This window comes from Dermacentor variabilis, chromosome 3, assembly GCF_050947875.1.
Source record: "Dermacentor variabilis isolate Ectoservices chromosome 3, ASM5094787v1, whole genome shotgun sequence".
Classification (NCBI taxonomy): Eukaryota; Metazoa; Arthropoda; class Arachnida; order Ixodida; family Ixodidae; genus Dermacentor; species Dermacentor variabilis.
In genome coordinates, this window is record NC_134570.1 from 138,325,263 (window position 1) to 138,352,572 (window position 27,310).

Genomic DNA, 27,310 nt, shown 5'->3' on the forward strand with positions numbered 1-27,310 from the left:
CAGAAGCGTGGCTGATGTTCACATGCTCTGCCAGTTCGTCGATGCTTATCTTCTGTTCTTGTCTAATCAGCTCATCAACCTTTGCAGTTGTTTTGGGGGTGATTGCATAGTGACTTTGGCCTGGTCTTGGATCGTCTTTGCGACTTTCACGTCCTTCTTTGAACCGTTTGCTCCAACGCTTCACAGTGGCCAATGGAATGCATTGTCAACGTACACGGCTGCCATACGGCGACCAATTTCTTTTAAGAAAACACCTTCAGCTGTCAAAAACCTCACAACACCACGTTATTCAACTTCCAGAGCGTCCGTTACGTCACGCAACCGTGTTCAACCCAGTGTATGAGAGCATTAAAGAATATTTATCCTCACACCTGCGTGTCACTTTTTTTAAATGGGAGATGCCTGTGTGCTACGCGCATGCCTCTCAGATAATGAACGGAACTATAATTGCCCGGGGTGGGTTGGCTCACTTTCATTCGACTCGCCCTCGTACATTAGAAACACAAAGATACAATGGAATATACAAATGCGAAGACACAGCTTGATAAAGGGCAAAAAAGTGTCACTGGAAGCAAAGCTCACTGCATGTATACACAAAACCTAGCAACCAGATATTTAAATATACGTATAAGTCTTCAATAAATCTACGTATCTAAGAAAAAGTCACTCTATATAATGCATCAAACAAGGCAACTAAACATGTTGTACACTCACAGATTCACAGAATCATAACTCCCGCCCCCTTTCAATCCACTCCCCCTGATGCGCGCGATGGAAGGCTGCGCGCTTGCTCCCCGCTGTTCTCTTTTGCGCACACAAGAATCGGCCACCATCGCCAGCTAACCCATTCCAACCTCCCTCCACCCTGCTACGCTTTCACTCGCACCTACAGCATGTGGCGCGCGGTCACGATGTTATCGCCCTTGGACTTTATACGAAGCATGAGGGCCACGGCAACAGCAGGAATGGACCTGGAGTGTCCATAGAATTGCTATCGCAATAATGTAATAAAAGTATCCGGTAACTGAAGCGTCCCGTGGCCCATTACTTTCTGCAAAAGAAAAAGTAACAAAATCGAACTTTCACCATGCGACAATTCGCGGCGCCGCAACAATGTATTTTTTTTTCCTTTTGAGGGGCGGTGCCACCGAAATTAATAAACGCAAAGGAAAGTATGTAGGCCACAATTGAATCCCTACTTTGTGCACCTAGTGTGGCTACCTTAGGAATATCGAAGAAAACGTGAGACGCTTGGTCCCCCGAGAGCCATGCGCATACTGCTCGCTATCCTACACCGGCGAGACAAGACTTTCCAGAGGGGTCTTGTCGCAGTGCAATCAACGCAGTGCAATCCGTCGAGTCCCCGCAGTAATGGCGACGAGCGACCGTTGTTTCTTTTACTTGTCTGCCATCCAGAAAGCGTCCAAAACTCTGCCAGGCGAAAATCCACTCGGCCAGAGAAAAACGAACGCGCGCCGAAGGGCGCCGCGCAGTGGTCGGGCAACACGAGAAAAACGCATGCGCTCCAGCAGCCCGCGGGTAGCGAGAACAGAATTGAAGAGGCTCAATGTATCTTCGCGAATAAAAGCCAAAGTAGAAAAAATAACAAAGAACGTAGTTACCTTGGCTGGCTTTAGTGTCTTGACATGGATGCTTTGGCATAGGTGAGAAAGAAATGTTGATTTTCTTGTGATGTGACGGCACAAATGAACCACTACAACGTTTCGTCTTATCGAACCTCGCTGCGTGCTTTGTCAACTTGTCTGATAGTGTGTTGATTTGGCTTGTCCCATTGCATGTTCAGATGTAAGATTTTAGAAAATTCGATGTACCTTTGCCGTCGAATGTTTAAAACAACATTAAACCCACAAAGTTCTGCAACTGAAAATTTAAAGCCCAACTTTGGAAATGTCAATGCACCTTTCACATCAAAAGTTTATGAGAACGTTATGCCCATAAAGTTTTGGAATTGACATCGGTGCGCTCCGTAGATTCCGCGGCCTGCGCGAGAAGCTGCGGCGAGCCCATTCGCCATCAACATGCCCTTGAAACTTCGTGCTCGGACGGGGCTGCTTGCGTTATGTAACTCCCGGTGCATGGGCGTTACCGCGAAATCCAGCCATACTTCGCAATGTTCATGGTGAAATGTCTTTTCGAGCGTGAAAAAGACATTGTGGACGAAATCCAGGATGATTGCCGGCGTCGGAGGTTGCTTTGGACGGCGGTGCATGGACAGCTTGAAAAAATTTCGGGAGTGGGCGGAAGCCCCATAAGCCCCCCCCCCCCCCCTGGCGACGCCACTGGATTGTGGCTCAGTCTTGTGCGCGCAAGGGAGAAAAGCGGGGACGAAGCGCGCCGCCTTCCGTCACGCGCGATACGTCAGGGGGAGTGGAAGGAGAGGGGGCAGGCCTGATTATTTGTCTTGTTTGTCTTGTTTGACGCGTTTTATTCATGTGAATTTTTCTTAAATGTGTAGATGTATTGGAGCCTTATACGTATATTTATATATTTTCTTGCGAGGTGTTGTGCGTACATGCAGTGAACTTTCTTTCAAGTGACACTTTTTCTGCCATTTATCAAGCTTTATGTTCGCATTTGTATATTTCATTGTATCTTCGCATTTCTAATGTACGAGGGCGAGTCAAATGAAAGTCAGCCAACCAAAGCCGCGCAATAATGGTTCTGTTCATTGTCTGCGAAGCATGAGCGTAGCACACAGGCATTTCTCATTTACAAAAGTGACATGCAGTTGTGAGGATAAATGTTCTTTAATGCTCTCATACCCTTGGTTGAACATTGGTTGCGTGACATAATGGACGCTCCAAAAGTTGAACAGCGTGGTGTCGTGAGGTTTTTGACGGCTGAAGGTGTTTCCCAAAAAGAAATTAGTCACCGTATGGCTGCCGTGTACATTGAACATTGTATTTCATTGGCCACTGTGGAGCATTGCAGCAACTGGTTCAAAGAAGGACGTGAGAGTTTCAAATACGATCCAAGACCGGTCCAAAGCCGCCGTGCACCTCCAACGCAATTGCAAACGTTGATGAGCTGATTAGACAATACCGGAGGATAAGCATTGATGAACTGGCAGAGCGTGTCAACATCACTCACGGTTCGGTTAACAGCATAATTCATGAACATCTCGGTTATCGGCCCTTGTGCGCGCAATGGACGCCCAAGATTTTCAACCACTGCCAGAAGACGGAGAGGTTCGGCGCTGCCTTGACTCACCTGATCCGGTATCACAATGAGGGTGACGACTTCTTGTCTGCAATTGTGCGTGACCGGGGGCGAATCACGGTGTCTCTACTACGAGCCTTAAACACGACGGCAAAGCTTACAGTGGAAACATTCGAATCCGCCAGGCCAAAGAAAAGAAAGGTCATCATTTCCGCCGTAAACGTGTTAGTCACTTTTTTTCGATCGTCGTGGGCCATTACTGATCAACTTTTCTAAACCTGAAGTGACTATGAATCGTTTCCAATGTTGCGAAACGTCGGGTCGGCTGCGTGTCGCAATCAAGAACAAACGACGTGGAAAATTGATAAATTGGGTCATCTTGCTCCACGACAATGCCCGTCCCCACGTCGCTGATGTGGTTAACAAAAAACTGGTACAATTCAAGTGGGAAACGCTGCAACATCCGCCATACCGCCGAGACCCATAGCCTTGCGACTTCCACGTTTTGGGGCATTTGAAGAAACAGCTCAAGGGAACCATATTCGTGTCGGACGATGACGTCAAAGAGTCAGTTACAGACTTTTTGAAGCAGCAACCCAAGAAAGTTTATGAGACGGGAACCACGCGACTCGTTAGTCACTGAGAAAAATGTTTAAATGGTCATGGAGACTACTTTTAAATGAAGTACGCCATTTGTCATATATTCATATATTCGCATTGGCTCACTTTCATTTGACTCACCCTCGTATATTTTGCATAACTCCTGCTTTTTATATGTGCTCGCTGTTGCGACTATAATTTCGGTGCAATTACTCACAATACGCAACAGGTGACAGCTGCTCCTGCGCAATACATTGGAACAAAGGACAGCGTCATTGATATTTTTCCCTGGCCATTGCATTTGTACAAAAATGTAAACAATGTTCTTGAATGAAAGTTTCCATTAAAATATTTCTTCTCACCTTGTTTACTTCATGGCCTTTATATTTTTCACATCAGCTGCATGCACTGCTTTGCTGGTTTCGAACTCATATAGTTCTAAGGTTCGTGTAATATTTCCTTTACTTCTTAAATAGACAAAAAACATGGAAGCATTGATATCAGTTATTTCGGGTACAATTTTTGGGACATACGAGTATATTCTTTCATGAAAAAATACATATTTTACTTGTCTTCACAGTGCGTAGCGTTCAAAAATTCGTTTGCAGCATGTTTGGCAGTGGCAATGCAGTGTTGCGTTTCGCCTGCGACACGTGGTTTTGCCGGCGCGTCTGCGGCGGGGCGGCAGACATTTTGGCCCGATCGTCGTCGCCGCAACACTCATCGCCAGGTGTTTCCAGGCGCGTCTGCGGCGATGCGACCGCCTAGGGATCCTCCTCGCATTCCAGTCATTGTGCCCGAAACAGGCGATGCCAAAGCAGGGATCTCATTCCAGTTATTGGGCCCGAAACAGGCGATGCCAAAGCAGGGATCTCGTTCCAGTCATTGTGCCCGAAACAGGCGATGCCAAAGCAGGGATCTCATTCCAGTTATTGGGCCCGAAACAGGCGATGCCAAAGCAGGGATCTCGTTCCAGTCATTGTGTCCGACCGGCAGCGCCACGACAGGGTGCTACGAGATCGTGCGCAGCGCCACGACCAGGTGCTACGAGATCGTGCGCAGCGCCACGACCAGGTGCTACGAGATCGTGCGCAGCGCCACGACCGGGTGCTACGAGATCGTGCGCAGCGCCACGACAGGGTGCTACGAGATCGTGCGCAGCGCTACGACAGTGTGCGTCACCATTAGCCCATTGTACATTCACGTGCTCGTCTTTTGAGGGGTTCCTTCTTGCCCTCAACTGCGAGAGTATAAAAACAGCTGCCCCCGGACGCCAAAAGGAGGGCTCCGATTTCTTCTGTTGAGTGAAGTGCTCTCCCGTCTCTCTACTTCGGTCAAACCTGACCACCAACTCTTTGCGATGTTAAAATAAACAAGTTGTTTCGTTGTTACCAGTCGACTCATGCTTTGCCGGGACCTTCGGATGCTTGCAGTTGTACCCCAGGCCGCCAGGCCAACGCTACCCTTGGGGCTTGCGACCCAGGTACAACCACGGGCGTCAGCGCCGAGTTCCCAACAGATCGTACCAGCAGTCCGATCCCAAACATCTGGTTGGCAGCGGTGAGATCGCCTACGACTTCAAACAACGGTCTGCCAGCGGCGAGATCGCGACAACGGAGGCCAGCAGCAAAGAGATGCAGTTGACAGTATGCTGAGCAGCTCAACGACGATCCGGGAGCAGTGCAACGAGCCCTGTGTGACGACTGGTTGCCTGCAGCGGAACGACTGCGCGGAATTCCTGCCTGCGAGGTTTGGTGAGTGCGGGACTTTCTTCTTCTGAGCTTTGCCAGGCTTTTGTTAGTGTCAGAAACAGAGCTGGTAATTGTGGTTGTCGTTGCTGCCGGGTTAGTTGCGGCAAGACAATAGTAAGCAGTAGAGAAAGCAGCATTCAGAGCAGCCATGGATTTGAAGTCGTTGCGCAAACCGAAATTGCTGGAGCTTGCAAGAGAGTTGGGTCTGGATGTCTCGGACAAACTCAGAAAACCAGAACTGCTAAAGGCTATTCTTGAGTTAGAGGCTGAGGATGACGAGCTGTCGGAATGCCTTGAGACTATTGAGGAGAGGTCAAAAAGACAGGAGCGCGAACTTAAAGAGCAAAAAGAGAAACAGGAGCGCGAACTTAAAGAGCAAAAAGAGAAACAGGAGCGCGAACTTAAAGAGCAGAAAGAAAAAGAAGAGCGTCAACACGCTTTGGAAATGAAGCGTCTTGAGGTAGAGATGGAACGCGCTCGTAATGGAAGTCAGGCACACGGTGCAGGAGAACGCGTATTGTTCAAAATGACTGACCTGATGCGGCCGTTTAAGCTTGGAGAGGACATTGGTTTGTTCCTGGTTAACTTTGAGCGAACGTGCGAGAAGCAGGGGTTCTCTCGGGAAACGTGGCCACAGCGCTTGCTCACTTTGTTACCCGGCGAGGCGGCCGACGTAGTCGCTCGCTTGGATAGAGAGGAAGCAGAGGATTTCGACAAAGTAAAATCGAGTCTGCTAAAAAAGTACCGGCTGTCTGCGGAGGCGTTCCGTCGGAAGTTTCGGGAAAATGAGAAAGGCAGAAGTGAGTCATATACAGAGTTTGCGTATAGGCTTATGTCGAACATGCAGGAGTGGCTCAAAGAAGAGAAAGCGTTTGGTGACCACGATAAAGTTCTGCAGTGTTTCGGGCTAGAACAGTTTTATAATCGGTTACCGGAGAACGTGCGATACTGGGTCTTGGATAGGCCAGACGTTTGTACGGTGGCTAAAGCCGCTGAGCTAGCCGAGGAGTTTGTGACGCGTCGAGCTCGCGGAGCTAAGGACGGTCAAAAGGGTGAATTTGGCTCGAAGTTTGAGAGGCCGAAGTTCACACCCATGAGAGCAAAGGGGAACACGCGTAGTGCGGATGCGAGTGGAAGCAGTGCGACCGAACCTAAGGAGACGGCGGCAGCCGAAGCCGAACGCAGAAAGCGGTTCGAGATGAGGCGAGCGGGCGTTTGTTATACGTGCCAGAAGCCGGGTCACTTTTCGGCGCAGTGTCCGGAAACAACACCAAAAGTTGTGTTTTTTTCATTAGGCAGCACTGACGAGAACATGAAGCTTCTCGAGCCTTACATGCGAGACCTCCTCGTGAACGGGAAAGAGTGCCGAGTGCTTCGCGATTCCGCAGCTACGATGGATGTAGTTCACCCGTCTTACGTAGAACCCCATATGTTCACGGGCGAGTGCGCATGGATCAAGCAAGCCGTGGAAGCTCATAGCGTGTGTCTGCCGGTAGCAAAGGTGCTTATTGAAGGACCTTTCGGAACGCTTGAGACAGAGGCGGCAGTGTCACCTATGCTGCCACCCCAGTACCCGTACCTATTTTCAAACAGGTCCGATCACCTCCTGCGCGAGAAGGGGCTTTTGTTTGGTGAAGCTAGTGTTCAGGCCTTAACCAGATCGAAGGTTCGGGAGCTCGCTGCAAAGGCGGTAGTTGCGGGGCCGACGTTATCAAACAACGAAAAAGGGTCAGAGGCGCAGCAAGCTGATATTCCGAGCACGCCCGAACTGAATAAACTTGAGTCTGTAACGTTAAAGGCGCCAGATACTGGAGAGGAAACGCCCGACGCGGGAAAGTTAGAAGAGCTATCTACTGATTTGCTCATCGCGCCTACGTCAGACGGACTTGATAGGTTGCTAAAAGTCAGCCGGACGGCTTTGATAGCCGAGCAAAAAAAGGATGGCAGCCTGGAAAACGTGCGCTGCAATGTCAAAGAAGGTATCGCCAGGAAAACTGCGCGTTTTGTGGAAAGAGGGGGAGTCCTGTACCGGAAGTATCTAGACCGCAGAGGAGTGGAGTTCGATCAGCTGGTCGTGCCTCAATGCTATCGTCAGGATCTGTTGCGCTTGTCACACGGGGGTTCGTGGTCCGGACACCTAGGAGTTAAGAAAACTAAGGACCGTCTCTTGCAAGAGTACTATTGGCCAGGGTGTTTTCGGGACGCAGACCATTTCGTGAGGACATGTGACACTTGTCAGCGGGTGGGCAAACCAGGGGACAAATCGAGGGCGCCGTTGAAATTGGTACCTATCATTACGGAGCCTTTTAGACGGCTCGTTATTGATACTGTGGGACCTCTGCCGGTAACAGCCACGGGGTACAGACACATTTTGACTGTGATCTGCCCAGCGACAAAGTTCCCTGAAGCAGTGCCGCTTAAAGAACTCAGCTCAGTTGAGATAGTTAATGCACTACTGTCCATATTTGCGCGAGTTGGTTTTCCTGCAGAAATTCAATCAGATCAGGGCACAGTGTTTACTAGCGCTTTGACGACAACTTTTCTCGAAAGGTGTGGGGTAAAGCTGTTACACAGCTCAGTGTACCACCCACAGTCGAATTCCGTTGAGAAGCTCCACTCCGTCATGAAGCGCGTGTTGAGAGCCTTGTGTTTTGAACATCAAACTGACTGGGAGCTGTGTCTGCCTGGGGTGATGTTTGCGTTAAGAACCGCGCCGCATGCGGCTACGGGGTTTTCGCCAGCTGAACTGGTGTACGGTCGCTCGCTTCGATCTCCGCTTCGCATGCTTCGAGAATCGTGGGAAGGTAGGGGCGACGACCCAGTCGTGGTGGAGTACGTACTTAAGCTCCTCGAACGCTTAAGAAGGGCACAGGAGTTGTCAGGTGAAGCAATGACAAAGGCCCAGCAGAGGGCCAAGGTTTATTATGATCGGACAGCCAGGGCCCGTCGTTTTGAGGTTGGCGATGAGGTCATGATATTGCGCACATCGCTAAACAACAAACTAGACGTGCAGTGGGAGGGCCCAGCACGAATTGTTCAGAAACTGTCGGACGTTAACTACGTGGTAAGTCTGCCAGGAAAGCGGAAAGCACAGCAAGTTTACCACTGTAATCTGCTCAAACCTTATAGACAAAGGGAAGCAGTGGTGTGCATGATGGTAAACGTTCCTGAAGAGCTTCCGGTCGAGCTTCCAGGACTAGGCTCAGTGACGAACAGGGAAGACACCGGTCAAGTCATTAGTGACCTTATCAGTAAAGCACCGCTGTCGCCTGAGCAGAAAACCGAACTACACCAGCTATTACAAGAGTTTCAAGGTCTGTTCTCTGAGAGGCCTGGTAGGACTTCTGTACTTACTCATGATATAGAACTTACCTCCACAGAGCCAGTACGATCCAAGGCGTATCGGGTGTCACCCCGCCAGAGCGATATTATGGAGGCTGAGGTAAAGAAAATGCTACAGCTCGGTGTTATTGAGGCAGGTGAGAGTGATTATACCTCCCCTTTGATTTTAGTTGAGGTACCGGGCAAGGAACCTCGTCCTTGCGTCGACTACCGCAGGCTTAATTCCATCACTAAGGATCAAATTTATCCGATCCCTAACATCGAGGAGCGCCTTGAGAAAGTTAGTAGCGCTCAGTTTATTTCCACCCTAGATCTTGTCAGGGGTTATTGGCAGGTTCCACTTACAGAAGAGGCTAGTAGGTATGCGGCGTTCATTTCACCAATGGGAACATTCCGTCCTAAAGTGTTGAGTTTTGGTTTGAAGGACGCGCCATACTGTTTTTCAAGCCTCATGGATAAAGTGTTGCGGGGACAGCAAGAATTCGCTTTACCGTATCTAGACGACGTAGCGATATTCTCCGCATCCTGGTCTGAGCATATGACACACTTGCGGGCAGTGCTAACCCGCCTGCGCGAAGCGGGCTTGACAGTCAAGGCTCCTAAGTGCCAGTTAGCACAGGCCGAGGTTGTCTACCTCGGTCACATGATTGGTCAGGGTCGTCGCCGCCCCTCTGAAATAAAAGTGGCCGCTGTGCGAGACTTTCCGCAACCGCGCACCAAGACCGATATTCGGTCGTTCTTGGGTGTCGCCGGCTACTATCAGAGGTACATCCCTAGGTACTCTGATATCGCGGCTCCCCTGACGGATGCTCTAAGAAAGACAGAGCCTCAAACAGTCGTCTGGGACGAGACAAAGGAAAGAGCTTTTAGCGCCCTAAAGAGTGCCCTAACAAGCCAGCCTGTGCTACGATCGCCAGACTATACAAAAGGGTTCATTGTTCAGTGCGATGCTAGTGAGCGAGGCATGGGCGTTGTACTGTGCCAACGGGAAAATGGAGAAGTAGAACACCCCGTCCTGTATGCTAGTCGTAAGCTGACCAGTCGTGAGCAGGCGTATAGCGCCACCGAGAAAGAGTGTGCATGTCTCGTGTGGGCCGTTCAGAAATTGTCATGCTATCTAGCCGGCTCGAGGTTTATCATTGAGACGGATCACTGCCCTCTCCAATGGCTGCAGACCATCTCTCCCAAAAATGGCCGCCTCCTGCGCTGGAGCCTCGCTTTACAACAATATTCCTTTGAGGTGCGTTACAAAAAGGGGAGTCTCAACGGTAACGCCGATGGCTTAAGTCGAAGCCCCTAACGTAGGAATCAGCCTCAAAATTGTTTGTTACTGATGTTTTTCTTCCTGAGGCAGGATTTTTTTTAACATATTGCTTTTGTTTAGTGTTTCAAAGTGATGATATGCTTTCTAGTGCAATTTTTCAATTTGTGGACGCGTTCTGAGTGATGCTAGACTACTGTAAGGAACTAGGCAGTGGTATAAAAAGGGGAAAGAGCCTGGCAGGGCTTAGTGAGGGTTGTGCCGTGCTTGCTGACTGAGCGGTTGAGTTTCAGCGTAGTTCTAACGCTTGCCGGGAACGAGAACAAAAATGTGAACTCTCCCGAAGTCACTTTGCAGTGTCCCGTGCGAACCTGAACGAGAGAACGAGGCCTTCTCTGTGCGCTGCGCTCAAGAAACGTCAAGGGACGCCCGACTTCGGTTATGAGCATCATCGAGCGACATCCCTCCGGACAGCGGATGCAGTCCCCTGTCCATCGGGATCTCCTTCCCCCGGCGGGGCGGTCTGTTGCGTTTCGCCTGCGACACGTGGTTTTGCCGGCGCGTCTGCGGCGGGGCGGCAGACATTTTGGCCCGATCGTCGTCGCCGCAACACTCATCGCCAGGTGTTTCCAGGCGCGTCTGCGGCGATGCGACCGCCTAGGGATCCTCCTCGCATTCCAGTCATTGTGCCCGAAACAGGCGATGCCAAAGCAGGGATCTCATTCCAGTTATTGGGCCCGAAACAGGCGATGCCAAAGCAGGGATCTCGTTCCAGTCATTGTGCCCGAAACAGGCGATGCCAAAGCAGGGATCTCATTCCAGTTATTGGGCCCGAAACAGGCGATGCCAAAGCAGGGATCTCGTTCCAGTCATTGTGTCCGACCGGCAGCGCCACGACAGGGTGCTACGAGATCGTGCGCAGCGCCACGACCAGGTGCTACGAGATCGTGCGCAGCGCCACGACCAGGTGCTACGAGATCGTGCGCAGCGCCACGACCGGGTGCTACGAGATCGTGCGCAGCGCCACGACAGGGTGCTACGAGATCGTGCGCAGCGCTACGACAGTGTGCGTCACCATTAGCCCATTGTACATTCACGTGCTCGTCTTTTGAGGGGTTCCTTCTTGCCCTCAACTGCGAGAGTATAAAAACAGCTGCCCCCGGACGCCAAAAGGAGGGCTCCGATTTCTTCTGTTGAGTGAAGTGCTCTCCCGTCTCTCTACTTCGGTCAAACCTGACCACCAACTCTTTGCGATGTTAAAATAAACAAGTTGTTTCGTTGTTACCAGTCGACTCATGCTTTGCCGGGACCTTCGGATGCTTGCAGTTGTACCCCAGGCCGCCAGGCCAACGCTACCCTTGGGGCTTGCGACCCAGGTACAACCACGGGCGTCAGCGCCGAGTTCCCAACAGATCGTACCAGCAGTCCGATCCCAAACAGCAGTTATTATTCATGTATTTGATCCCTCGACAAATTCAGAACGAGGAGACCCAGCTGCAACGTGAGCACCCCCCCCCCTCCCGAACGAAATTGCTGGCTACGCCACTGCTGGCACTACATCTCGCTACGCAAGAATCTTCACTCGCAGGTCGCGTAGCCTCATCTCTGCTTCGAGGAACTGCTGAAACAGAGTATAGATGATTGCGCTAGGTTGCTACACCAGTGCATGGGATATCGCTGCACGCCATGCTTCTTTTGTTGCGTAATTTTCTCTAATGAAATTAGCAACGACGCAAGGCTGGACAATAGTTCTACCTCCTGCAGTGAAGGCGTTTCCCTTCGCCGCTTTCGCATTGTAGTAGTCAACGACGCCTTCGTGCCGCTAGCGCGGACACGTGGTAAAATATATTCTATCTATCCTGCTGCGCAGAACCGAGCTTGCGTTAGCAGATGCAGCGAACACGTTATGTGTATATCGGAACAACGCAGAAAACTCAGTGCACCCTGTAGCAGAGCCGACGCGGCCAATAAGCTTCCGACGCGCATTTTGCGCTCTCCCGCACATGTACCCGTCACGGTGGTGGCTGGAACCCATTGCGCAGGCAGGGTTGTTGGAACTATGCAAGGGGTCTGCAGGTGATTGTTGTAGATGCTAGACACTTTATTAATATTTTCGGAGTTATAACTGTTTCCTGACCTCTTTATTCGATATAGCCATGGTCGGCCTCAGCAGAAAGCTTCTCAAGATCGAAGGCATCAAAGAGACCACGTATGCTGACGATATCACCACATGGTGCACAGAAGGCAATGATGGTCAGGTGGAGGGAGCCTGACAGGAGGTCACAGACACTATCGAAACCTATCTCGAACCCACTGGCCTCATATGCTCCCCCTTGAAGTCGGGACACCTACTGTATAGTCCTAAGAAACATGGTCCAAGGCCCAAGGGTTGGACATTGTTAGAAGACAGACACAAACCTATATACTAGAAATGGTTGCCGCATACCCAGAGTCGATTCAATCAAGATCTTGGGCATGATTATTGAGTCAGGGGGTACAAATGGACAAAAAACAATATAGGCAAGCTAATTGTTAAAACTGAAAGTGTCATTCGTTTAGTTCGGAGAGAATCAAATTGGGATCATAGACTCAAGGAGGACAACCTCATTCGACCAATGCATATTTTCGTTCTGTGCCACTTTAGGTACGTTGCAGCCATGCATCGATGGAAACGGGCAGAGCGGGATAAATTGAATGCACAGCTTAAGAAGATTACTAAGCGGGTTTACGGGTTACCTGTATACACATATACAGAGCGCTTAATGCAGCTTGGCATTCACATTATTATTATTAGTAGTAGTAGTAGTAGTAGTAGTATTTCTTTTGAATACATATACACAATTAATAGGAAAGGGAAAGCGAGAAGCAGGCTGGCAACTGCCACCGGAAGGGGCACAACGCCTGCCTACTCTTCAGAAGGAAGGTGACAGCAACACAGAAATGGAAGATACGAAGGAGGGGAGGAAAAACGGGAGGAAGGAGGAAAGGAAGAGCTACAGGAGAAATCTGAAGACAAAAGTAGAACACAGTGCAGATCACACACAGTAGGGCCGGTCACTGAAGGTCACGCTATTGCAGAAAGTTGAATAGAATAGTTTCGACGCCGCAAACGTGAACCTAAGTTAGTTAACTCTACAAAAGTAAGTAGGGCGCGATGATCCTAATCACGTTTAGACGCACAACTAGGGTATAAACATTCGTCGAGTGTCGTACACCGCAGGCCAAGGAGATGATAGTTTTTGACTAGCGACATGCGCTGCGCACTGAAAGCGGGACACTCAAATATAAAGTGCTGAAGCGTCTCGCAGCAGCCACAAGGCGTACACAATGGACTTTCCGCACGTCTTTGTCAGTATAAACGTTCGTGCACGTTCACGCAGCCAACCATCAGCTTGAGTAGTTGTGCTCTAGTGCGACGAGGCAAGCCTCGACCGCGAACACGGGGTGGGAACGTTCCACTTGCGACGCGCTGGTCTAGATGCTGCTTCAGTAGGTGGCGACGAATCAGCAGACGAGCGTCATCAAGCTTGAACAAAATTTCTGGGCAGTCACAGTTGTTATGAGTGCAAGTTGAAGCGAGCCGATCAGTCTCTTCATTTCCGGCGATTCCTACGTATGAAGGTATCCATTGAGCAATGAGAGATACCCCACGTGATGAAATTTTGCTCGCAGAGTCAGTATTGCTGCGCACAAGTGGACAATCAATCTCGCTGCGTTGTAACCTGCTAAGGGCAGCACGGGAGTCCATAAAGATGGCAACCTTCGATGTAGTTAACTCCTCTTGCACGTATTTCAGGGCAACATTAATTGCTGCTAGCTCGGCAGTTGTTGACGAAGTTGGATGAGGTATTTGGAAGATACGCCGTACTCGAGTTGAAAGGCCGAAAAAAGCTTCAGAGGCGCCTTGACCGTCACTGGGTATGATGCATCTTCCAGAGTATTTCACAATACTCTGGAAGATACTGCAGAGGCCCAGGAGTGCACACAGTTAACCTGCCTCACTACAACTAAGGCAGGGAGATCCACCTTGCAGAAACTCGGACATCACGCCGATGGAGTAGGGTAGGAGTTCTCTGACGTTCCTCCATCGATTCGTGAGAATATTACGGTCGCGCCCCTACCTACAAACATGCACCCAAATCATAATCGTGGTAAAAGGAGTGCAAGGGCAGCCAACCTTCTTAGGCAAATACGCAGTGATCAGCGACAGGTCAGCTTTGTGGATGCCGCCTCATGTAAGGGGCGTCGCCGTTCACCATCGTCACTGTTGATGGCCGGCAGGGAATCACCACTGCTGACTCGGTTCGGACCAGTAGCTCGGAAATTGCTGAGCAAATGGGTATCGCACTAGCCCTGTATGATATCTCACGGGATGCTATATATAGCGATTCAATATCTGCAGTTAGAGCGTTTGAAAAAGGCACCATTTCCAAACAGGCCGTCAGACTTCTTGAGGGCAAGAAAAGCACACACCTCTTAATTTATTGGTTTCCCGCACATCAGGGTCAGATAGAGGGTGCTCCTCCTAACCTCAACGAGTTGGCTCACAGGGCTGCGCACGAACTTGCCCACTGCGCTACCCCCCACCAATCAGAACGACTCCACAGAGAACAGGGACACGCCTTCCACCTACAACGAGGTTACTAAACACTACTATATCAGCTGTAAAACCCACTTCGTTCCTCATCCGTGGATCAATATAGTTGAAGCACTAACGCTCCGCCTACTACAAACAAATACCTATCCCAATCCGTCGTTGTAAGTATCCGTATCTATCCGGATACTTACAACGATGGTACTTGTCGCGTTTGCCGAGAAACAGCCACGTTAGAACGCATGCTCTGGCAGTGTGCCCGGTCACGTTCTATCATCGATAACAGCTCTGCCAGATGGGAGGCGGTTCTCCGCAGCTCCCTTTTGGCTGACCAACTCTGGACTATCCAGCATGCAGGCCCACGATGCGGCCGAGAGGCCTGGCCTTCCGGTTCCTAACGTGGGAGCGGCCCGCTTCGTGATGACTCACGGTCTGCAGGACTTCAGTAAAGTTTTACCATACCATGCCATGCCATCACTGTTTTCTAGAAAACGGTTTAAACCTTACAACAGCGACTGAACTCAGCAGCGAATGCGAGCAGCAAAGCAACATACCTAAATAAAATATCTACCTTGTTGGTCGACGTTTGCTGCGAAGGCATATTCCTGTAATGCACGCAGTGCGCGTGCTCATTGAAGCGATGGGTATTGAACTTGACGCCCATCGAGCGCTGCTAAAGAACATTTTAAAATAAGATGCGGTTCCCTTCGTTTATAGTGGGTGTCACGAGTTGGAGAACAGCTGTCGCCATCCTATAGTGACCTGAACAACAATGCGTCGAAAGAAAAGTGAATATAAAAAGAACTATACATATAGTGTCATGTTTACAAACCTTCGCGGAAAACAATTCTATATCAACCCAGTGAACACGCACCAGCAGAGCGATGTCGGCGATAAATTAAAGGCTTCTTTACGTCAGAGAAGCCTGTGAAAGCATTCTGCAGTCGCAATCTTGATGAGAGCTATTGAAACGCATTCTTCGTGTGCACATAAAACAACAATTTTTTTGAAGTGCGGCGCTCGCGTATCAATGGGCGCTGCTTGGGGCCACGCAGCAGCGGTATACAGAGGTAGTTAGCGTTCTGAAGTTACATTAGGATCGGTTTCATTGAATATGGAAGTACGGGCACACCAATCGCATACGAAAAAAATATATCGGCGAGATATGGCACAATTTTACGAGGCTCTCAACTTCGGCTACACGCCTGGACGCTTATTGTGCGAACGTTTCTGTGGGGCTCTAGCAAAAGCAATTTTCGTTTTCCACAAGATTTCGTGCAAATATTTCTGCAATTGGAAGAATGCCTGGAGGCACACATGTGCGACGCAGTGCAGCGTACCCTGCAGCCATGTTGATTATTGCTTTTATTGGCCGCCCAGCTTTCAATTAAAGATAAGCGACACCGAAGCACCATTTCTTCAAGACGGCTCCCTTGGTCTAAGACGACTGTCTTAATACCACTAGCGCCAGACGTTCCGCCCAAACGGCGTTATGGAATAAAAGCGCACAAAACAGGTTTGGTCGATTTCGGCGAGGCAACAATATTGGAAATAAACATCGTTCTGCATGCCCAATCGAATTTGGCCATGCTGTCAAACCCTAGTGCTCGCGTTCTAGCGCATTCTTGGTCAAACACGGCTTGCCTTCATCGCAGCGTATCACGAGTATGAAGTGAAGATGAAAATCACTGCAGCTGACCCCGCTGATGTAAACAAATTTCTTGGCCAATCCCCTCGAGTGGGTATATATATGTGGCGCTGACTCCAAGGCTGTGTATCGATCTACATATGCAAACAAAGTACTCGAAGAACTCGCACTTTGTGATCGAACCGAAAGAGAGACACCGTAAGGATATCCCATTTCTGGCATTCCTTTGTTTATCACTGCGTTCCTTGCGTCCTTCATTCTACTCCTTTATTGACTCACCGAAAAAAGACATTAGCTACCAGCGAACCAAACAAGTGTAAGCTAAAGACAGTCACTTTTAAGAGATATTGCCTCTCTTTTCGAATATCCTTCTTCGATTTTCAAAAAATACGAAGAAATGAAAGAAACGTGCAGGGATGACAAAAAGAGGATACAGCGACGATGCGAAGGGGATCTGAAGGTCGGGGCTCATAGGGAAAGTACTTTCGAGGTACTCGCAATAAGGCGACGGGCATCTCGAATGCGGAATTTTCATTATGCGTATCTATTTCCATAAGGCGCACTGTGTATAGCAGCCACGTGCGACTTCCTATATTTCTCACTCTTTCTTTGACAGCTCTATTCTATTTTGACGACTTAGTTTCGACGCAGCAGTTGCCCGCTGCGCAGAGGCCGATAACCGCGTGCGCACGCGATCATTATCGCACGATCGTCGCACTTTCTTGTCAATCGCGACACGATGGGACTATAAAAAAATCCAACCTTATTGCACGTAATGTGGCAGCTCTTCCTAGTGACAGGGTCGGTTGTCGCCATGCGCCCTGAAATAGCAAAAATACGAAAAAAAAGAACGTCTGCAAAAAAAAAAAAAGAACGAGCCCCGTGGACTAACAGAGATGACGAAACCATAGAATCCGTTAAAAATCATGCTGCTAGGTTCATTCACGCTTCATCCCTCAAAGCCGAGTGTAACTTATCCCCTTAGTCCTGTTGCCGACGCATTGCAACCTTCTCTCTATTTCACAAGTTCTTTCACTCGCCACTTAACTGCGCTCCTTGCATTATCCCTGCAGCTCACATATCTCATCGCACTAGTCATATGTTACAAGTTTGTCACCCACGTGGCGCCCGCGCTAAGACATTTTCTGCTTCATTTTTTCCCAGAGCAGCAAAAGACTGGAACGGCCTTTCTCGCAACATCGCCACTATCATCTGCATGCCGATCAAGCTTCATGCACAGCATATCAAATGTAACAACGCAAGGATCGTGTGTCAACAATATTCTGCGTAGAAAAAAACTCCCCTTATGTAATACCCCCTCGGGGGTCTTTAAGGAAATAAAAATTACAATGAATGAACTATAGGGCGGCTTTGCTATAACTGCGAATGAACAATTAAGCAACAACGGCCGCGTACATTTCAGGTGGCGCAGAAGCGAAGATGACTGGTTGCACAGATACAGCCAAACGGCTTAAAACGAAGCGATCAGGAACTCAAATAATATTTCGTTAACTACGTCCAGCGCAAATTGCGCACTCGAATAAAAATTATGCATGGCTCTGCTATCGCAAACACCAGAGGCCAGCGGAGCTGGAGGAAGCCCCCTCAAAAGTTAGACTAAGTGTGCGGTTTGTTACTATTTTACTGACCTTCCCCCAGCTAAGCTGGTCTCTGGTGTTTGCGATAGCAGAGCCACGCATTTTTTGCTTCAGTGTGCGAACCGACTGCTGGAGACCACTGCAGCCAGCAATCTGTGCGCCAAGGATCCTAATTTGTCCATTGGTCGATATAATGTCGCTTTGGCCGATGTGTAACATGATCTGCTTGCTTACATTAGTCGCTTTCTTTCCTTCTAGGCTGATCAGTTCCATCTTCTCTGGCGACAGTTGCAGTCCTAAGCTATTTAAAGTGTCGGTAAGGCTAATAATCGCAGCTTGCCGTTCGGTTTGCATTCTCTGCTCATTCGAATAATCCGCCGCTTCCATCCATATTGTGATTTGGTCACAGTAAATAGCAAAGTGGGCCGAAGTTTCTCGCTCAAGTCGTTCTGCCATCTGTGGCATGGCCAGATTGAATAGCATAAACCTGAGAATGGAGCCCCGCGGTATTCCCCTATCCAAGTGGCAGGTCTTCGGACTCCCTTCGGTGCCTTGCCATGGAGCTGGATTGGTCTGCTCTGAAGGAACCTACGGATCCAATTATATGTTCCTTGGCTAGGATGCCTGGCTACCAATTCCTGTAGGATGACCTCTTACATGACGTTATCGAATGCTTCACGCATATATACTGCAAGGATATAGTCAGGCATCTGTTTGCGAGACTTGCGGTTGATCACTCTGCGGAGCAACCATAGGCAGTCATGTGCATCCATGTTCGGCCGGAAGCCTGCCTGTGTAGGGTGCAAAGCTGGTTGTACGTATTCCATATAGTGCTGTATTCTCTTGTTTCTATCAATTTGCAGACAGTTGAAGTTAGAGCTATGGGGCGTAGATTAGCTGGTTTCGTGTGGTCTTTGCTCGGCTTCGGTATAAGGTAGATTAGTTTTAGTGAATCTGGCACTAGTCCTGATCCCCAGGATTCATCGACGATTGTTAAGAGCTGTTCTAGAGCTTCATTGCTGAGCTTTCGAAGACCTTGCCAAGTCACTCTATCGTGTCCGGGAGCCGACTTCGGTTTGGCTTGTACAATGGCTGCTGCGAGTTCAAGCGTAAAGGGCGTGTCCAGCTCCTCGTTCGCGTTGTCTAACGTGGCACAATTGAGGCAGCGATTCCAGAGGCGCTTCGGCAGCATGCGGGAAGAAAGTGCGGATAACGCGGTCCTCCAGCACTGCGCGCTCTTCTCGCAAAAGATAGTTCCGCGAGAGGAGGCGCACCTTTGTTTCCGCCAGCAGGCTTCTCAAAATCTGCCATAGCCTTTTTAGACCGGGTTCGCGGCCAAGCATGGCGCACGTATTGTGTCAAGCGTCTGCTTCCAGTTATGTTTAAGGCTAATGAGATTTTCGTAATGCTTTCCTTTATACCGGAATTACTGTGTCAAACGGTTGACTTTCCGCCATAGATTTGCAAGGCGCATATTCGTGTGAGCTGCAGTGCCTTCGCAGAGGATAGTCCCTCTGGGCTCTGGCTGCACCTCCACGACCATAGCGCCGAATTGTTCAGTCCGCAAAAGAGTCCCCCGGTGGCCATTCAAAATTTTTTCCAGTCAAGAAACACAGTTTCCCTCCTTTCTCAAATCTTGTTGAGATTGAGCGTGATTATTATTGGTAAATGGTCCCCTTCCCATGTCGTCGATACTACTACCCATTGCCTTACGAGCCCTGGAGTGGCTAGTGTCAGATCAGGTGTTGTGTCCTGTTGTCACTCATGTAGCCTTATGTGAGTTGGTGTTTCTGGCACGACTTCCTCTATAAACTTTACAGAGGAGTCGTGGTTTCTGGTGTGTTGCATAAGTCAAGGGTTGACATTTCTATTGCACCGTGTAGTATGCGCCCTCTCAAATCAGCTTTGGCATAGCCCCAGGCTTGGCGTTCGGCTTTAAATTCTCCCCCCACTAGAACAGGAAGGCGTCCGGCTTGTGCCTGCACCTTGCCGAGCCATCGGTAGCAGTCATTCCGGTCCTTGCCCGTTAGGCGTCTGTAGTACGCACAGACTGTAACCATTGGTTGGTGGCCACGCGGGCGTAGCTTTACTGCCACAAGTTCTCTGAAATTGTGACACAAATATGGTATTTGCAGTTCGATTGCGGTGCATTCGCGTCTAACTAACAGAGAAGCTTGGCCTTGTGCTTGTTGTTTTCCTTTGTCCTTCTGTAGTACTGCGGCCTGTTGAAAAGTTCGGTAACCTTGAATAGTGCAAATGAAAACACATATAGAGCTGCGCTGAGATTTCGCATTAGGGAGTATCGTAATCGTCGGTGAATTTTTTTTTCTATTTTTATTGTATTTTACACTTTTTCTAACTAGCTAAACTCTGTTTGCATAGTTTTGTTCTGTGCTTCGTCCTAATGTTTTTTGGGGACTACTACTTCGTAATCATTTTTGTTTGTGGTGATGTTCATAGCCCCCACAATTACAGGTCTGGTGATGTTCATAGCCCCCACAATTACAGGCCTATCTCATTAACATCAATTCCATGCAAGCTAGTTGAACATATACTATTTTCTAACCTAATGTCGCATCTCGAATCGAACTGTTTCTTCACACCTAATTAGCATGGTTTTCGCAAACACCACTCCTGCGAAACTCAACTGGTCGCGTTTACCAATGATTTGTTCTCCATTTTGGATTGTTCATCATTTGTGGATTGCATTTTTTTTTATTTCACGAAAGCAATTGATACTGTGTCACATCAACTACTATACTTTTCAAGCTTAGTAAACTAAATCTTGATACTAATCTGATGAAGTGGATCGAGTGCTTTTTGCAGGGCCGCACCCAGTACGTTTCAATTAATGACTGTGACTTACCTGTATGCCCCGTAACATCCGGAGTTCCCCAAGGCTCCGTACTAGGTCCTCTGCTTTTTCGAATTTATATTAACGACCTTCCTGATTCCAATGACTCACAAATTAGACTCTATGCTGATGACTGCATATTATATAGACAAATATCTAAACCTTATGATGCAGCCACTCTTCAATCTGATCTGGATAATACCTCCACTTAGTGTCACACCTGGTCTATGAAACTAAATATTGGTAAGTGCAAAGCAATGAGAATAACCCGGATGCCTAACCAGTCTTCATGCACCTGCTTCCTTAATAACTCTTCTTTAACTTCAGTCTCTGATTATAAGTATCTCGGCGTATACATTACTGCCAACCTATCATGGAAAACGCATGTTGCACATATCGCTAATAATGCTAACCGCACACTTGCTTTTCTTTGCCATAATTTTTCCCTGGCTCCTGTGTACCTAAATCTACTTCTATATAATACTCTAGTGCGCCCGAAACTAGAGTATGCTTCTTCCGTTTGGGATCCTCACACCAAATAAATCATACAAGTCCTCAAATCCATCCAAAATCATTGTTTTTTATACTTTCTTAATTATTCTGGTTCAGCCAGTGTAATGCTTATGAAGAAAACATTAGATCTTCCTGACCTTTCCTTACGTCATCGTATTTCTCGTTTATGGCTTTTTCACAAAATATATTTCCCCAATGACACTCTAAAGCAGTCACTCCTTATTACTCCCACTTACTTTTCATCCCGCATGGACCACCGGTTCAAAGTTGGCGTGCCAAGCTGCAAGACTAACCTTTATTTTGATTCATTTGTTCCGAAGACAAGCGCCGACTGGAACCACCTTCCTGCTTCCATTGCGCCCATCACAGTACCCGAAGACTTCAAGTCTACTGTATATGATCATCTTCATTAACCTGCCTACTACAAATGTATTCTTGTATACCCATTTGCATTCGTGTATTGTATACCCACTCCTCTCTGTAGCACTGAATGGCCCTGAGAGTAAATAAATGAAATTAAATTAAAAAGGTACTGTGAATAAACAACAGATACATTTCTAAACGCTCACAAAATGTGACAGATCTAACTGCTACCATATTGTCCTTTTTTATTTTTACATAAATAAATGATGTCTCACAGGCACAAAAAAAAAGGAGTGTTGCTCTTTTAAACTATTTCACATTCACTATACAAAATGTAAGTCACGAAATGGGAAGGAGTTGCGAGGGAAAGAGGGGGTGGGGTTGACCCACCAGGTGCTGGGAAGCTGAGTGATGCCAACGCTCTAAATGAATCGTTCTTATGCTTACTGCTGACCAGTGACCACCTAATGCTTCCATCAGCTTTGAACCCCAGAGCTTCTGGAAGGTGGACGTTGCCTACAGTCTTGGCTCAGTGAAGGTGGGTCGTCCTAGACGCTAGGCGCGCTTCGGGTAGGGTGATGCACTCAATAATAGGTTCAAAATGTTTCCTCATTCTTATTTATGCGAAACATTATCTTCATTCCAGGCATTTTGTTGTAGGTCCTGTCTCGTATTGTCTCGGGCCTCTTTCATGAAATAAAATTTTGAAAGAAAAAAGATCCCGAAGCTGGGATCGAAGTTTGGCCTCGAAACGAAACAGCCTGACGTCCTAGCCTTTAAGCAATGCTCGCCTTTTTTTTATTGCCCAAGCTGCATTAAACGGCGCAGTAACAAGAAAAGAACAAAGAATTAACAAATTTTAATGAAATAATACAATATTAGCCCCATGCGCATTGTTCTCAGGGGCTAAATATTTGTTTTATATCACAAGTGGTTCCACTTTCTGGAGCCAATCTACATCTCTCGTGTCAATAACTAGCTGTTTAAGATGACTGGCATGAGCATCACATTGCATAGTTAAACGTTGCTGCATGGCACGAGCAAGAGTAAGGGCACAAACACCAGTTTTATTTCGGTAACAAACACAGGAATGGAACACGTTGTTAATAGTACCTAAATTTATCATCTTCAACATGCTGCGTACCAAGAAGTTGCTTATAAAAGACATCACATCTGGCACCCATGGTTAGCTATCATCATCGGTTAAAATCAAAACCAGGGCACCACTCTTGGTGCAGAGTTGCAGATGTGATCACTACAGGGAGGAAAAAAACTTGCCACTTTTTAGTGACCAATTGTAAGAAGGGGGGGGGGGGTTGCTTTCTTCAGGGACACTTTGACAGGTTTATAGCAACACCAAGTTACACCCAGTAAATAAGGTCGCAGCAGCCCATGCTACAATAAAGGACAGAATGCAATGAACAGCAAAAATATAACTTTTATTTCTCTAAAAAATACAGTTTTAGATAAGGCACAAGAACTTCCTGTTGTTTGAAACCATCCACTGTTAAAAGGAGTAGACAAAGAGTTCCCACATCAACAGCTAAAAAAAGATAAAAGTTACAACTTCCCGCAGAGGGTATACCAATACTGCATTAGAGAAGAAGAAAAAAACAGGACCACAGTTTCATGCATGTCAACTACATGAAAACCAAGGCTCAGTCCAGGTTCCGTTCTACAATTTACTGGATGTAAATGACACCCTAAATTCCAAGTACTAAACATGCGGCTACTAGTAAACCACCATTTGCCATGACCTTCCACAAACCAGTCAGTCTTAGGCAATTCGAACTCTTTCTTGCCCTCTTTCTTGCTCTCTTTCCATCTCATAAATGAATATGTCATCATTTGGCTAACAACCGTCTTTCCTTACTTAAGGTTGTTTGCTTTAGGTATGTAGCTGAACTTTTGCAAAGTTTACAAACTACTAACCTAGAGATATGCAAGTGTAAATTCGAGCTGCAAAACCAGCAGCAATCTTTTACAACTTCACGCTTCAAACACAGTTATCAACTGCCTAAGGATGCAGTTGCAAATACACCACTTTCCAACCCAAACAGAATTTGCATACATGTGCCAGCAAATTACATTCGCTTGTCTCTGGGTTGTCAGAGTGGAGGCGAACATATTTCAATATTGGAATCTCTCTGGAATTATGTTTCAGTGCACAGAGGCACAGAAGGCAATCACCATGCTTTCTTGTGGCTGGAGCTTGTACTGAATTCCTAGGTTGTCACCAAGTATGGAGCTCAAAAAAAACAGAATGAGCTCAGCAGACCTTATGGCTGAGGAGCACATTTCACTCGACTCTAGCCGAACCGTGAATAATCATGAACCCTTGGCGCTCCTGATGGCAGCCTCGATGGCTTTCCACTGGTCCTTGGGTACATCGGAAAGTCTGTTGAAAACACTGGCATTGTAGTTTAGGTGACCCCCGTCCATTCGAATAACCTGCAGACAGCAAAGAAATTTGGTCATTCTAGTTGTTAAGCCAATGATGCACCTACAAAACTTAAGAATGAACTATGGAATGCAGCAATGAGGCGTGACATGACAGCTGAAGAAGTGACTAAAGCCCCTCCATGACTATTTCTGCAAACCAGGTAAAGTGCCATCAACCTCCCCTCCCCCTTGGCTCATCCTCCTCACTTTTTCTACCCACTTCTGGTGTAGAACAGAAATGCCACCATATTCCTCCCGTGCGCAAAACGGCTATGTGGACAGAACATTGCCACAAATGCTTTCTTCTTCCTGTGCACAATGAAAATCATCATCATCATCATCATCATCAGCCTGGTTACGCCCACTGCAGGGCAAAGGCCTCTCCCATACTTTTCCAACAACCCCGGTCATGTACTAATTGTGGCCATGCCGTCCCTGCAAACTTCTTAATCTCATCCGCCCACCTAACTTTCTGCCGCCCCCTGCTACGCTTCCCTTCCCTTGGGATCCATTCCGTAACCCTTAATGACCATCGGTTATCTTCCCTCCTCATTACATGTCCTGCCCATGCCCATTTCTTTTTCTTGATTTCAACTAAGATGTCTTTAACTCGCGTTTGTTCCCTCACCCAATCTGCTCTTTTCTTATCCCTTAACGTTACACCTATCATTCTTCTTTCCATAGCTCGTTGTGTCGTCCTCAATTTGAGTAGAACCCTTTTCGTAAGCCTCCAGGTTTCTGCCCCGTAGGTGAGTACTGGTAAGACACAGCTATTATATACTTTTCTCTTGAGGGATAACGGCAACCTGCTGTTCATGATTTGGGAATGCCTGCCAAACGCACTCCAGCCCATTCTTATTCTTCTGATTATTTCCGTCTCATGATCCGGATCCGCCGTCATTACCTGCCCTAAGTAGATGTATTCCCTTACGACTTCCAGTGCCTCGCTGCCTATTGTAAATTGCTGTTCTCTCCCGAGACTGTTAAGCATTACTTTAGTTTTCTGCATATTAATTTTTAGACCCACTCTTCTGCTTTGCCTCTCCAGGTCAGTGAGCATGCATTGCAATTGGTCCCCTGAGTTACTAAGCAAGGCAATATCATCAGCGAATCGCAAGTTACTAAGGTATTCTCCATTAACTTTTATCCCCAATTCTTCCCAATCCAGGTCTCTGAATACCTCCTGTAAACACGCTGTGAATAGCATTGGAGATATCGTATCTCCCTGCCTGACGCCTTTCTTTATTGAGATTTTGTTGCTTGCTTTATGGAGGACTACGGTGGCTGTGGAGCCGCTATAGATATCTTCCAGTATTTTTACATATGGCTCATCTACACCCTGATTCCGTAATGCCTCCATGACTGCTGAGGTTTCGACTGAATCAAACGCTTTCTCGTAATCAATGAAAGCTATATATAAGGGTTGGTTATATTCTGCACATTTCTCTATCACTTGATTGATAGTGTGAATATGGTCTATTGTTGAGTAGCCTTTACGGAATCCTGCCTGGTCCTTTGGTTGACAGAAGTCTAGGGTGTTCCTGATTCTATTTGCAATTACCTTAGTAAATACTTTGTAGGCAACGGACAGTAAGCTGATCGGTCTATAATTTTTCAAGTCTTTGGCGTCCCCTTTCTTATGGATTAGGATTATGTTAGCGTTCTTCCAAGATTCCGGTACGCTCGAGGTCATGAGGCATTGCGTATACAGGGTGGCCAGTTTCTCTAGAACAATCTGTCCACCATCCTTCAACAAATCTGCTGTTACCTGATCCTCCCCAGCTGCCTTCCCCCTTTGCATATCTTCTAAGGCTTTCTTTACTTCTTCCGGCGTTACCTTCGGGATTTCGAATTCCTCTAGACTATTTTCTCTTCCATTATCGTCGTGGGTGTCACTGGTACTGTATAAATCTCTATAGAACTCCTCAGCCACTTGAACTATCTCATCCATATTGGTAATGATATTGCCGGCTTTGTCTCTATCACCATGATATCACCATGCAAATACAATATCCCCATGCTCTTCCATACAAAGGCACGACTGGAGCAGCAAGCATTGGCTGAACTCTGCTAAGCTCACTGCAGTTTTTCGCCACAGTGTTGCCTTGAAAAAGTTTCTTCGATGTAATCTGGACGCTGCTTATGATGTAATGGAACTCGTAGAAAAGACTGAACTGTGATTGTATTGTCATGAGCAAGAGTATACAATGCCCTCCGTGTCTGGCACCTGAGGCCCAAAGAAAAGGTAAATGAAGATGTGCTTCGAGCTCACACAAGCGAGCGCTGGCACAAGAAATATAAGGCATGGAGCCATTTCTTACTGGTCTCCACAACAATCAGTTGTGACGTATCTTCAAAATAGATGCCAATATGTACAGATAAATAACTTCAGGTCCCAAGAGAGGTTTATACTTTCTGGAGTACCTCAAGGCAGCATTCTGGGTCCTTTGCTTTTTAATCTATATGTTAACGATATTATAAATATTCATTTCAATGTAAAATTTTTAATTTATGCAGACGACACCAGTAATTTCTAACATCACATTCTTATACCGAGCTTATCACAACAACAAATGAAGTTCTCCTGAAACTTAGTACATGGTCTAAGCAAAACTGTTTATGTGTCAGCCCAACCAAAACTAAAGCTATAATTTTTCGTCCAAAAGGAAGCACCTCCCCTTTACTACATGGCATAGCCTATAATAATGCTCCGATTGAATTTGTAGAACGCATCAAAATTCTAGGCGTGCATTTTTCTTTATCGTTGCCATGGAATGGCCATGTAAACTTTGTAACGCAAAAACTGAGTCAGATAATAGGTATAATACGCCGTAACCGTTACCTTCTTCCTACATCAGTTAAAGTACTATTATACATCGCCTTATTCGCCTCTCATCTCAATTATTGTCACCTCGTATGGGGCACTACAACTGATACGAATTTAAACAAATTATTTTTATTACGGAAAAGGATAGTATGCGTCTTAGCAAATGTTCCGTATGATTCACACAGCGAGCATTTATTTGACAAGTTTAAAATTATTGCAGCGCACGAAATCTATAGGCGTCGACTTTTGCCGAAGTTTTATTACATGAACAGGAAAAGCGATCTATCCCTTGTTAAATTATCATGTTTAGAAGAATGTGTCCCCTCACGTTTAGAAA

The 27,310-nt window shown here is 47.4% G+C and overlaps 2 protein-coding genes across 2 annotated transcripts in view; one reads left to right on the forward strand and one right to left on the reverse strand.

The window, feature by feature from the left end:
* The window catches only part of LOC142576314 (uncharacterized), a 78,215-nt gene that overhangs the window by 23,004 nt on the left and 27,901 nt on the right, over nt 1-27,310 (forward strand). The gene's annotated exons all lie outside the window — the stretch shown is intronic.
* The window catches only part of LOC142576312 (2,4-dienoyl-CoA reductase [(3E)-enoyl-CoA-producing], mitochondrial-like), a 36,984-nt gene continuing 32,798 nt past the window's right edge, over nt 23,125-27,310 (reverse strand). The window contains exon 8 of the mRNA XM_075686390.1: nt 23,125-24,155. Coding sequence (XP_075542505.1) covers nt 24,033-24,155 — 123 coding nt within the window. The 3' untranslated portion in view covers nt 23,125-24,032. The remainder of the gene's footprint in view (nt 24,156-27,310) is intronic.